The 12,726-nt window shown below is 42.1% G+C and overlaps 2 protein-coding genes across 4 annotated transcripts in view; one reads left to right on the top strand and one right to left on the bottom strand.

The window, feature by feature from the left end:
- Nucleotides 1–2,253, bottom strand: part of CUNH18orf54 (chromosome unknown C18orf54 homolog) — a 19,103-nt gene extending 16,850 nt beyond the window's left edge. For 2 of the 3 annotated variants that reach the window (XR_005554041.1, XM_039321913.1), the window contains exon 1: nt 1,701–2,250. The gene's annotated coding sequence lies outside the window, so the exon portion shown is untranslated. Of the gene's footprint in view, nt 1–1,700 lie in introns of all 3 variants that reach the window. The other variant, XR_005554042.1, reaches the window with a different exon arrangement.
- Nucleotides 1,958–12,726, top strand: STARD6 (StAR related lipid transfer domain containing 6). The gene is made up of 7 exons (XM_039321914.1): nt 1,958–1,985; nt 4,392–4,481; nt 5,119–5,168; nt 7,654–7,780; nt 9,852–9,969; nt 11,060–11,153; nt 11,620–12,726. Exons 2-7 carry the CDS (start codon nt 4,392–4,394, stop codon nt 11,774–11,776), a joined length of 636 nt encoding a protein of 211 aa, XP_039177848.1. The 5' UTR covers nt 1,958–1,985; the 3' UTR covers nt 11,777–12,726.

Raw genomic sequence — 12,726 nt, 5'->3', positions numbered from 1 at the left:
AAAAATCAAGAAGATGCTATGCTGATTTTATACTTAACATTTTATAAGAAGAGGAATATATAGTGAATGAAGCAGAGGAAGAACAATTGCCAGCAATTCACTGTTGGCTGTTCTAAGTATGGAAAGTTTGCTACTTTAGCATTTTGTATTTATCCAGGCAATATGGCTTGCAAAATATAATATATGGCTTACTATATTGTGTGAACCCAGTCAATTGTGATTTATTTCATAAAGCAGCTATAATTAACACCTCAAACCAGACATCTCTTATTATTGTTCAATCAGCCAGATAGACTGGTTTTGACATTTTTATTCACCTGAATTCTTCCCCAAAACCTGAGATAGTTGTTTGTTGTTTGATGGTGTTAAAGATATTATCACAAGATGTAAGTTGTTACAAGTAAAGCTGCCTCTTGCAATTGACTGATGGGGATTTTGTGAATGCAGATGTTCAAGAGGTGCTGTAAATATTTTGAGATTGCACCCAAGGCATCTATTATTATTGGTACCATCTTTGCTTTTTTGGTCCTATTTTAAATTATTTCAATTAACACTATTAATAATAATCCAAATTATTATTTAAAATAAATTTAATTAATTAAATTGATAATTAAAAATATCATTATGGTTGGTTGCATAATTAGCCAAATGTTTAGACCGGATTTGGTATTTTTATCCAGCGATCAAGTCCTTTCCAGGACCTTGGATAGGCAGATGCTGTTATTTGATAATGTTAAAGGTACTGCTTTTAATGCCAATAATGTTCAAGTGGTGCTCCAGTTGTTTTTGGAATGCATCCATGGCACTTATTAAAATAAAAATATTATGGATTACCAGATTCTGTAACAACTTTGTTCCCTATGCCATCTGTCTGGTAAACTCCCAAGATTCATTTTTCTTGCATGTACATGTATACATTCGAAATAGATTGTGTTGTTTCCGTGTCATAGAATATATGTGTGTATATGCAATTTTTTTCTTTTTTTTGATCATATTTATGTAGTGTATATTGGAGGTGGTGATCCTTTCAGAGCTATATGTAACAAAATTTCATTTTAATGTATGCCGATTAGTTACATTTAAAGTGATAATAACGTTATTCTATTCTATTCTGTTCTATTCTTATGGTTCATCATACAATCAGCCACATGTTCAGACTGAATTTGGCATTTTCTTCCACCTATCAAGTCCTTCCCAGATGTTGATATTTGATGGTGTTAGAGATATAGTAGCAGGATGTCAGCTGTTCCAAGCAAAGCTGCTTTTTGCAATTGTAAGTAAATCTCACAACAGTCCAATATTATGCAGATCTGTACATCCATCAAATTCAACTGCTGAATCAAATCCTGAACAAGAATCCTTGAGATAATAGACTTACTCAACTGTTCATAGTCAATTATATATTTCTTACATGCTCCTAAGATTAACTCCATGCTTAAACCATCAATTTAGTTCCCTTTACGAGAAAATAACCTAAAACCGTAACCCTATGCAGGGGTGCCTGGGCTACTAGATCCAGAAGCCACATGAAGATATATCTCAGAACATATACAGAGGTTTTTTTAGTCTCACAAGCTTTGCTGTTTTTAGATCTGAGAGGGATTTTTAGCAGTTTCAGAGGTCAGCCTAATTCTGTCAGGGATCCTCCGGCCGCGTAAAAAAAAAATAAAAATACAACCACTCTCCCCCCTTGACCTGACCTGCATCACCGGCGGAATTTCCTCCGTCTCCCGCCCGCCGGTTTTGAAAACGCATCACCTCCCACCTACGCCAATGGCGCCGGCTGGACTCGAAGACGCATGCTCCGTCCCTGCCGCGCGTTCATTGGCTCACGCGAGGCAGCGAAGAGCTTGGAACCACAATTCCCAGGAGGCATCGGGGCCGAAGGCATCACAATGCCGGCCAGCCACACCGCCCTCTCCTGCTGCGATTTCGCAGTTACAGCTGGCAGCCGGGGAGGCGGAGGCGGTGAAGGATGCTCGGAGGTGAGGGCGGGTGCCATGGGCATTGTAGTTATGTCCGGGTATGGGACTTTAATGCCAGGAGCGGGTTGCCTTCGGTCCCTTTCGTCCAAGCCAAGCGGGGACCTCGAGAGACTGGGAGGATCACAGCTGCCCGGCGCATTTGGAAAGCAGCAGCGTCAAGAAACTCGCACAAGACAGTTTGCACTTCTTTCAAAGAAATAAAATTGCCAGCACGGTTTGATGGCAGTTTGTCCTGGAAAAAAAAAACATTTGATGGCAGTTTGTCCTGGAAAACTCTTTCCCTGATCTCAGGTATCCTTAGAGTTTGATGGCACTGTCTTAGGGCTTCCTGGTGGTCTCCCATCTATTCTGACCCTACTCAAGTATTAGTATGTCCTGCTTTTAAAAAAAAAACTGAGCTGGGGTTTAAGAAAATCCCAGGAGCCTGGACTGGAGGATCAAAGGAACTTTCTGGGAGAAGTCAATAGCAAACCACTTCATGCTGCAGTCAAGAAAACAATATAACAGTGGTGGCGAACCTATGGCACGCGTGCCAGAGGCGGCACTCAGAGCCCTCTCTGTGGGCACGCGCGCCATGCCCCAGAGATGGCAACTGTCCCTCTTCAAGCGGCCGCCCGCTAACTCGCTGAGGTCCCATGTGGCCAGATGAATCCCAGTATGGCTGGTTTCCCTCCCCCTCAGTCCTGTCCTGTCCCTCCTGGCCTCGCGTGCTCTCCTTTTCCCAGGCACAACCCACTGCATCACAACCTCAACTGTCGGCCGGCCGTCAAGCTTAGAGGTGGCTTCTCTGAACTGCTGGCAGTGGGCTGCGAAGCCCCAGAGTGTGCCAGTCGAGGGGCTGGTAGACTCTGGCTGCTGATGGACACTGTCAGCCCCCATGTGCTCACTGGCCTCTGTGTGTGGGAGCTGATGGTGTCAGGCAGCAGCCACCCTGGCCCCTGCCTCGCCTTGCCCCGTAACAATGGCATCCCCACCCTGCCTCACCTCCCCTCACCCCGCAGGACGAGCCTCCTGCCCACCATCCCACCCACCAGTGACCCCATAGCCATGCCCACCCAGTGGGCCACGCCCACCTGGCACCTAGCAATAAATAAGTGGGTTTGGGGTTGCAGTTTGGGCACTCGGTCTCTAAAAGATTCGCCATCACTGCAATATAATATAGGACTCAGGAGGGAACTAATCTTTCGAGGGATTGTTACAGCTTGACTCACCGAGATATTCACAGATTTCAAAGCCAACAGAGATCTGAAATACTCTAGATTACAAGCATTTCCTGAAAGTAGGATACAATCATGTGGAAACGTGATAAAAATATTAGGAAGCAATTTTTGGATGAGTTCGCAATAGTCCCCAAACTGGCATACTTCAGCTGTGTTGTGTCTACAACTGCCAGAATTCCCAGACTGGTCATCTTGATTGGAAAATTCTGGGAACTGCTGCCCCAGTTCCCTCTAGACCAGTGATGGCAAACCTTTCAGAGCAGTGGTTCTCAACCTGTGAGTTGGGACCCCATTTGGGGTCGAACGACCATTTCACGGGGGTCGCCAAGCAACGCAGTCCGCCATTTTTTTCCCCTTTTCCTTAGCTGTGCTATTCCCTTTTATTCTATTGGCTTTTGAAAGCCAATAGAATAGATTCTCTTGAATAGAGTCTAATTCTATTGGCTTTCAAAAGCCAATAGGAATTGTCCAGGCTGTCTCTGCCCTGCTAAGCCCGCCAAAAGTCCCATTCTGCAAACGGTGCTGCACCGGTTGAGTAGTCCTCGACTTACGACCAGTTGAGTAGTCCTTGACTTATGACCGGTTGGGGGTCGCAGCATTAAAAAGGTTGAGAACCACTGTTTTAGAGACCGTGTGCCCAAACTGCAACCCAAAACCCACTTATGTATCGTCGGGTGCCGGGTGGGCGTGGCCCATTGGGTGGGTGTGGTCCATTGGGTGGGTGTGGCCCATTGGGTGGGCATGGCCCATTGGGTGGGCATGGCTGTGGTGGTAACGGCAGACTGGGTAGGACTAAAAAATTGACTGATTGAATCTTTTTTTTTTTGCACATGGCGGCAGAGCCCTAAAGCGAAAAGGTTTTATAAAACTCAGCTGAAGGCTTAGGACTGGGGCGACGGCGTGCATGCCCACAGAGAAGGCTCTGAGTGCCGCCTCTGGCACCCGTGCCATAGGTTCGCCACCACTGCTCTAGACTCTAGAGGGCATCAAGCTGGAGAAGCCTACCCTGGTTCAACATTTGTGTGTGTGTGTGTGTGTGTGTGCGCGCTATTGTACACTTTTGCTTAAATACTTTGAATAGAAGTCTTTTGAAGGAACACAGGAGAGAAAATCTCTTATTTTTCTCTTGCTGTTGGGATATCCCATGCCATTAATATACGCATTGCTTTGATATCTTCCCAGTTAGATGGATTATATGAAAAATGCTGAAGACGTCTCCGCAAAAGTTTTTTTCTATCTCCATGATACAGAAGGATGGAAAGTGGTAAAATCTACGGTAAGAAAATGATCTATGTTTGTCTTATTTGAACTAGTTGTCCCTGTGCAAATAAAATAAAAAAGATGTTAGAGCACAGAAATATCCTCCTAGGCAAGATGTCCCAAAGGTGCTTTTTCAAAAGGCAACTGGACTTTGTTTTCCTTGAAGACATTTCGCTTCTCATCCAAGAAGCTTCTTCAGTTCTCATCCAAGAACTTCCTTTGGTTTCTTCAGTTCTCCAGAACTGAGGAAGCTCCTTGGATGAGAAGTGAAATACCTTCAAGGAAAAACAAAGTCCAGTTGCCTTTTGAAAAAACACCTTTGGGACAACCATGACCTGGATGACTGAGAATCTTCAAAGACACTCCTAGGCAGGGTGATACGTAGTTAATTATAAGAAAATACAGAAAGCTTTGTTCAATTAATTATTGGGGCAAACAGGCAATTGAAATTAAGATACTTAGACTTGTAATTCAGTTTCTGAAATAACATTGATTCCTTTTATTCAGCGTATGTATTTATTTAGGAATAAGCTTCCCTGCAGTGTATGCAGTTTTGCTAGTAGGAATAAAATAATATTTTATGCAGTTAAAATTATATGGATATTGCAGACAGACAGATGGTTAATTCCTGTTCTCTTTCTTCTCTATTTGAGAAACATATGGATGTCCTGGCCAAACCTTCAACAGAATTTCCAGGAGTCCTGTAAGTATCAGTTTTGCTTTTGGTTACCCACCAGAGCTATGGAAAAGAAGCATCAGCAAGCAGGAAACTCTGAAAGAGGTTTCTCCATTCTAAGAACAGCAAAAGAAGGCTGCATTAACAACCAGACACAGAATAATAATAGGATTCCACGTGTAGTAATCAAGGAGTCCTGGTTTGACATATTCGTCAGTTGAGGCGTCAAATATCTCATGAAACTAAGTACAGATAGTCTTTGATTTACAACCACAATTCAGTCCCAGATTTCTATTGCTAAGCAAGACAGTTGCTAACGTTGCAAGATCCAATCTGGGCCGGTCACCGGGATCAAAGGTTTAGTCTTCTGAGCTTTTGGACTCATGCTGGAGCCCATCCTGAGGGAATTTCTCTCTACCAGAATGTGTGCTTTAGACTATTCTATGTGGTGCCTTCCTATTGGCTGATTGATATGTTGATGGCCGGTGAGTGGAGTACATAGTTTTGGAGTACATAGTTTCAGAACTGAAGAAGCTTCTTGGAGGAGAAGCAAAATGTCTTCAAGAAAAACAAAAAAAGTCCAGTTGCCTCATGAAAAAGCATCTTTGGAATATGTAGTTTGCATTTCTTGTATCAGATGAGGAGAGCACATCTTTCTCTTTCTGTCCTGGCTGCTTTTTAAAGAGGCATGATTGAGAGCGTTTTAAAAAACTGCATCACTGTTTGGTTTGGTGGTGCCTCCGACAGAAGGCCCATACAGAGAATAATAAGGACAGCCAAGAAGATCATAGGAAGTTCGCTTCCCATTATTCAGGATACTGCTTATAAGCACTATGTGCTTAGAGCTCCAAGCATTGTTAGAGACCCCACACAACTACTTCATGGCCTGTTGCTCCCCTCTGGGAGGAGGTTTTGAAATATTTATAGCAGAACTACCAGGCTCATGATTCATGTAGTCCTCAACTTACCACCATACTGTAATTGAGACCATAATTGTGGTCATAAGTTGTAATTCTAAGTTGAGGCTCTCACGTAAATGAAAGTAATCTTCTGACCTTTTCTGTGATGGTCACTAAGCAAACGCTACAATCGCTAAGCAAATACAGTGGGCTTTAAGCAGATACTGCAGTGAATCCATTCATTTGAATGAAGTTTTTGTTTATTTGCCAGAAATGGCAAAAAAATATATCATGAATTGTGGTCACATGACCGTGGAACACCGTAACAAGTCATAAAGCTCACCCACCCAAAATTTAATCACATGACTAGCTGCAGTGATTCACTTAACAACCGTGGCAAGAAAGGTTGTAAAATGGAGCAAAACTCACTTAAGAACTGTCTTGCTAAGCAACAGAAATTTGGGATTGAATTGTCATAAGTTGAGGGCTACATGTAAGGGCTAATATTTTGGAGCTGGTATATTTAGCTTCCTTCTTTTTGGTGTCCAGGAAAGAAAAGATTGGTTGTGGGAAGAAGAAAAAATACAACAATGTTGCTTTCCATCATTTATCCTATTTAGGCTTAGAAAACAGTTGTTCTTTCTTTCCACCCTCAAAAAATTATTTTTCCTTGTTCCTTTCTTCTTGGTAACAAGTACAGAACTCAAGACCTTGAGAAGGACTTGATAGAGGGACAAAAAATGCCAAATCCGATCTAAAACAGGGGTCCCCAATCCCTGGGCCGTGGCCCACTACTGCACCGTGATCCGCTCAGAACCACGCTGCAAAGATGAGCATCCTCGCACATCCAGCTCTACAGATAATCCTTGACTTAAAACAGTTCATTTAGTGATTGCTCAAAGTTACTACAGCACCGAAAGCAGTGATTTTTCACACTTAACGACTGTTGCAGCATTCCCATTCTGATGCTTGGCAGGTGGTTCCTATTTATGACAGTTGCAGTGTCCCAAGGTCATGTGATCACCTTTTTCAAGCAAAGTCAATGGGGAATCCAGATTCACTTAACAACCATGTTACCAACTTAACACATGCAATGATTCACTTAACAACTGTGGCAAGACAAATCGTAAAGTGGGGCAAACTCACTTAACAAATATTACACTTGGCAACATAGATTTTGGGCTCAATTGTGGTCATAACTTGTGAGAGCAGTGGGTGAGCGCGTGCGCAAAGCTCCATTTATGTGAGCGGTGGACTTGTGGGCCTGCTGCTCGTGCAAATGGAGCTGCATGCACTCGCTTGCCCACTACTTTTGTGTAACCATTCCCTCTCCCTCCCTCTCACCTGGGGGTCCCCAAAGCCGAAAATGTTGGAGGATCTCTGGTTTAAAGCATCTAGCTGACTGTGCAATCAACCACAAAATAATACATTTATTTATCAAGCGCATATGCCTCCCAACTCTTAGCAACCCTCAGTCTAACAGAAGGAGTATACAAAATCCCCAAAACATTTTCTTCCCCACTACAATTTATCCCTATATTTAGAAAGACCTTTCCTCATAGACGCATTGCAATCCTCACCAGTTCAATTAACACTGAAATATTTGTTTCCAGATACCGGACTGAAGTGTCTCTGGAGATACCCTCTGACAAATTATTCCCCTTTGTTTACCTGCCTGAATATCGCAGCAAATGGGACAAAACGTTGCAGTCGTATAAACTGGTAGAAACAATTGACCAGGTCAGTGATGGCGAATCTTTTAGAGACTGAGTGCCCAAACTGCAACCCAAAACTCACTTATGCATCGTCGAGTGCCAGGTGGGCGTGGCCCATTGGGTGGGTGTGGCCCATTGAGTGGGCGTGGTTGTGGTGGTAACGGCAGGCTGGGTGGGACTAAAAAGTTCAATCAATCAATTCTAACTTTTGCAAGATCTTTTTTTTCCTGCAAGAAGTTGAAATTGACTTGATTGAACCTTTTTTTTTTTTTTTTTGCACATGGCAGCGGAGGCCTAAAGCGAAAAGGTTTTATAAAACCCAGTTGAAGGCCTAGGACTGGGACGATGGCATGCATGCCCACAGAGAGGGTTTTGAGTGCCACCTCTGGCACCCGTGCCATAGGTTCGCCACCACTGGACCAGGTGATTCAGTGAGATAAGGAAGGGCGGCTGCATGCTGCAATTTAGCTGTATGTCTTTTTCATAGAATAGCTGTTTCTAAGAGAACATAACACACCAATTAGCAGACTTTGACTGGGGTGTTATTTGAGGATATAGATCAGGGGTGGGGAAATCTGGCCCCTTTATGGCTTGTGAACTTCAACTCCCAAAATTCCTGAGCCACCACTTTATCCTACAATGCTTATTTTTCTTGCACAGACTTCAACTGTGAACTTCAACTCCCAGAATTCCTGAACCAGTATGGCTGGCTCAGGAATTCTGGGAGTTGAAGTCCACAAGTCATAAAAGTCATAAAAGATATCCTTTATTGTCTGGAAAACTAGGAAAAGGTTCACTCTAGGCTAGTGATGGCGAACCTTTTAGAGACCCGAGGGTGTAATTGGATGGCTCTTTCATTAAAATCATCATGTTACATGAAAAAAACACAATTTGCCTAGGTTCGCACAATATGCAGAGTCTGTTTAAATCTAGTATCTGCATAGACCTATCCCTATGATCCTGCTCCTTCTCCATTTTGGGAGTATGGTGCAGTGTTTTCCAACCCTGGCAATCTAAGATGTGTGGACTTCCAACTTCCAGAATTTCCCAGCTAGCATATTAGCTGGGGAATTCTGAGAGTTGAAGTTCACACATTTTAAATTTGCCAATGTTAGTATAATGAGTGACAGAATACAGAATAAGAATTGGAAGAGACCTTGGAGGTCTTCTAGTCCAACCACCTGTTCAGGCAGAAGACTCTATATCAGAAGTCTTCAAACTTGGCCCTTTTATGACTTGTGGACTTCAACTCCCAGAATTCCTCAGCCTGGCTGAGGAATTCTGGGAGTTGAAGTCCACAAGTCATAAAAGGGCCAAGTTTGAAGACCCCTGCTCTATACAATTTCAGCCAAATGGCTGTCCAGTCTCTTCTTAAAAGTCTTTAATGATGAAGCGCCCATGACTTATGTAGGCAAGCTATTCCACTGGTTAATTATTCTCACTGTTAGGAAACCTAGCCGATTTGTTACTTTATGCTTTAGTGTTTTATGTAAATACCTATGTAAATATGGATTAATTCAATAATCAAGTTAGACATGTGTGCACATAGCTAATGGATTTGGTCCAAAGGTAGAATTGCTTCTAAAAATACAAGAAAAGTTATTTTAACGAATCATGGAAACCTTTGCTAAAAGAACCAACCATATCTAAAAACCGAGTTCTGGCACTCAGCTATTCTACTTTAGGGCCATCTAATGTTTGGCATCATTAAACAGTATTTGTCTTCTGCATAACAGATTTGCTGATTAGTGACAAACAGGATGTAGAAATGTAAAGTGTAAATTTATAGCAGGTCGTATTCTTTATAGGCACATAAAGAATATTTGTTCTCTGTCAATTATATGTAGTGCCTTAGTTTATTCAGTGAAGAATTACAGTGAATAGTGTTTAAGTCACTCCCTGGTAGATCATACATAAAAATAGCTTTACAAGCCTAGTTTTTAAGTAAGGTCCACTGATAGGCAATAAAAAATATCTCAGGCTAAAAAAATTGGATAGTTTGAGTTATACTTTTTTTCCCCTAAGCTGACAGACTACCTGTTTTAATTTGCTAGGCAGGATTTTCATTTGTGGACATTTTTTTAATTAAATCATAGGACACTTTCATTTATCGCAGTATTACCCACAGTTATGGCTTTGGAATGGTTTCGCCAAGAGATTTTGTCTACCTGCTGCACGTAAAAACCTATGATGGAAATTTAATGACAACAAACTGTAAGTAATTGTTTACTAGGAGAAGAATTATGGTATTTAAGTGATAAATGTGTGTGCAGGTACAAATATTCAGGAAAGAGAAGATCTATGCAATTAGTTTAACAACTATAGGAGAAGAACAGGCAGAATTGGGGGACAGAGTTAAGTGAGTCATCAGCCTAGAGTTGTTACATTCCCACAAATGGCCGAAGTCCATCCCCTCTTGAATTCTGTTGACCCTTATCTACTGCCAGTTTAGCATTGAACAGTAGTTGACTAGATTCTTGTTTATAGGCTTGAGCAATAGATCTTTTTGACTGCAACTTAAAGGTATGGCCCCAATTCTTTGTACCCGAAAACAACTCTTAATTCCTTTGTCCCAGTAAAACAATGCCCCTTCAAACTTATATCTCTATTTCTTGCTAGTGGACTGCAGTTGATAGTGATCTGAGTGGCAAGTCCCTCAATTTTGCTGTTTTTTATTACTTTGGTGAGATTGATGGTGCTTTAAGTGATAAACTGGGTACCCTAAGTCTTATGGAACAGCTCCACTTCCCCAGTGTTTCAAGATTCTAAAGTAGTGTTTCTCAACCTTAGCAACTTGAAAATATATGGACTTCAATTCCCAGAATTCCCCAACTAGAATTCTGGAAGTTAAAATCCACACATCTTAAACTTGTGCTAAGGCTGAGAAACACTGTTCTGAATGGTAAATTCTTTAAGAAGTCAATTTCACCTTTTAATTCAGCGGTGTCAAACTCACCATGTCATGTGACGTATCACAACTTTTTTCCCATTGCCGGAGCTGGAGTGAGTGCAGTTTCAGCAAGAGGCCTCCAGCCCTCGGGCCAGCAGTTTGACACCCCTGTTTTAATTTGTTCCATTTATTCAGAAAGTAGTTAGAAAGGCCCTATACTTCTTGGTGTCAGGCTGCCAGAAAAAGCTACCAAAACTCCCATGTATGCATACATAAACTACCTTTTCCTTCTACTTCAATAAACTGCATGGTCTGTGGTTTAATAAAATCTGATTTCATATTTAGATGGCTTTCAGATTCAGATGGCTTGGCTGTTTAAACAGCATTCAACATTTGCTTTGTTCCCTTTTGTAGCTATCAGTGTGGCTTATCCCGATTTACCTGCAACTCCAGCTTATAGTCGGGGCACTACTTTCTCTTCCGGCTATGCCTGTCTTCCACTACCAGAGTAAGGATTTTGAGCTGCTTAATTGCAGAAGGTTTTATTTCTGGAAAAAAACATTTAACCTGAAAGCTGGAAGCACTCTAAATGGACCTGACTCTGTTGATTTTACAGAAGTGCCAAATGATGACTTGATATTACTACCTGAATGTGTGTGTGTAACTCTTTCTACACTCATCTTTAAAGAGCTTCTGGGAGAAAGCAGAGACTTGCAAACCCAAAGTTTATTTGAGTGCTGCAAGCCAAGCTTAAACTGTGATGAGATGGGTCTGATGGAGAAGTTTGGAGGGAGGGAACCAGCAGAATCTATCGATCACCTTCTGGGGAAGAGAAGCAGGAGAAGGCCAAACTGATTCCTGTACTTGGCAGAGGTTGAAATCCATCAATTGATTACGTCACACTGGATTCAAAGAAGATGGGGAGGGAAGCTTCTCAGAACGCTTATTGATAAAACCCCATTCTTCTCTTTCAGGAACCCAGAGCACACCAAACTTCAGATTATCATCCAGGTGGATTTGGGAGGCTTTCTAATGCCTTCAGTGATCGATCACGTTATGCCCATGAGCCTCATAAACTTTGTGACCGATTGCAAGGCTGGATTTAAGATGTTAAGAGAAACGGAGACATAAAAACCTTGCCAGAGGGTACAAGAAAGCTTTTCTTCAATACACAGCAGGTCCACGTTTGGTCTAATGTCAAGAAGAGATAGGCGAGCTTCTTGGGGTTGAGAACTTCACTCAACATTTGGGGACGGGGATTTTGGGTTTTTTTTTTTTTTCCCATCCCCTTCCTTCCATCTTTGGAGAAAAGGATATTGTCAATTTGGGGGAAAGAATATTGTCAGTTTGTAATGTTTCCAATCTCAACATAGCAGGGAGTCATTCAGCTGGTTTTCAGCAGTTGTGGTCAGAAGACGCTTCAGAGGCCAACAAAAAAGGATGGGCATTTCATGCAATTTCAGATGGCCAATTCCTGATATAAAGGACTAAAGGCACTACAAGTAGTCCTTGATTTATGACCGTAATTGAACTTGAACTTAGGGTTAAGTAGTCACCATGTGACCCTGACTGATTTTGCAACCTTTCTTGTGACGGTGTGTGAACCCAGTGGCCATTAAGCTAATCAGGCATTTACTTCTGATTTCTGGCAAAACAGAGTAAACAATGGATTCACTTAATGACCACAGTGTTCGCTTTACAACTGCTGTGTTCACATAATGACAGTTGCAGAAAAGGTTGTAAAATTGGGCATGGCCATGTGGTGACCCGCTTAACAAGCATCACGTCTTACAACTGAAATTGTGGGCTTAACCACGACCATAAGTTGAGGACCACTTAGGGTGACATCCAAATTCAGGGCCAACAGCATTCAGATAAGACACTCTCCACCCGCTCTGGCTTTTCAGATAGCCAAAAATCACAAACAGTAGTAGATGCGACTAAAATTTCTCCTTGATTCAAGGTTACCTAATGAGCATAAATTGAAGGTGAGGATCTGATAAGCTTACTCTACACTAGAACAGAAAGGAAACAGATTTGCTGCACGTTTCTACTCTTCCGAGTGCCCAGGACAAAAAAAA

Source organism: Crotalus tigris, unplaced genomic scaffold (genome assembly GCF_016545835.1).
Source record: "Crotalus tigris isolate CLP2741 ecotype Arizona unplaced genomic scaffold, ASM1654583v1 scf7180000023830.6690815, whole genome shotgun sequence".
NCBI classification, from domain to species: domain Eukaryota; kingdom Metazoa; phylum Chordata; class Lepidosauria; order Squamata; family Viperidae; genus Crotalus; species Crotalus tigris.
This window is presented reverse-complemented; position numbering and strand designations above follow the sequence as displayed.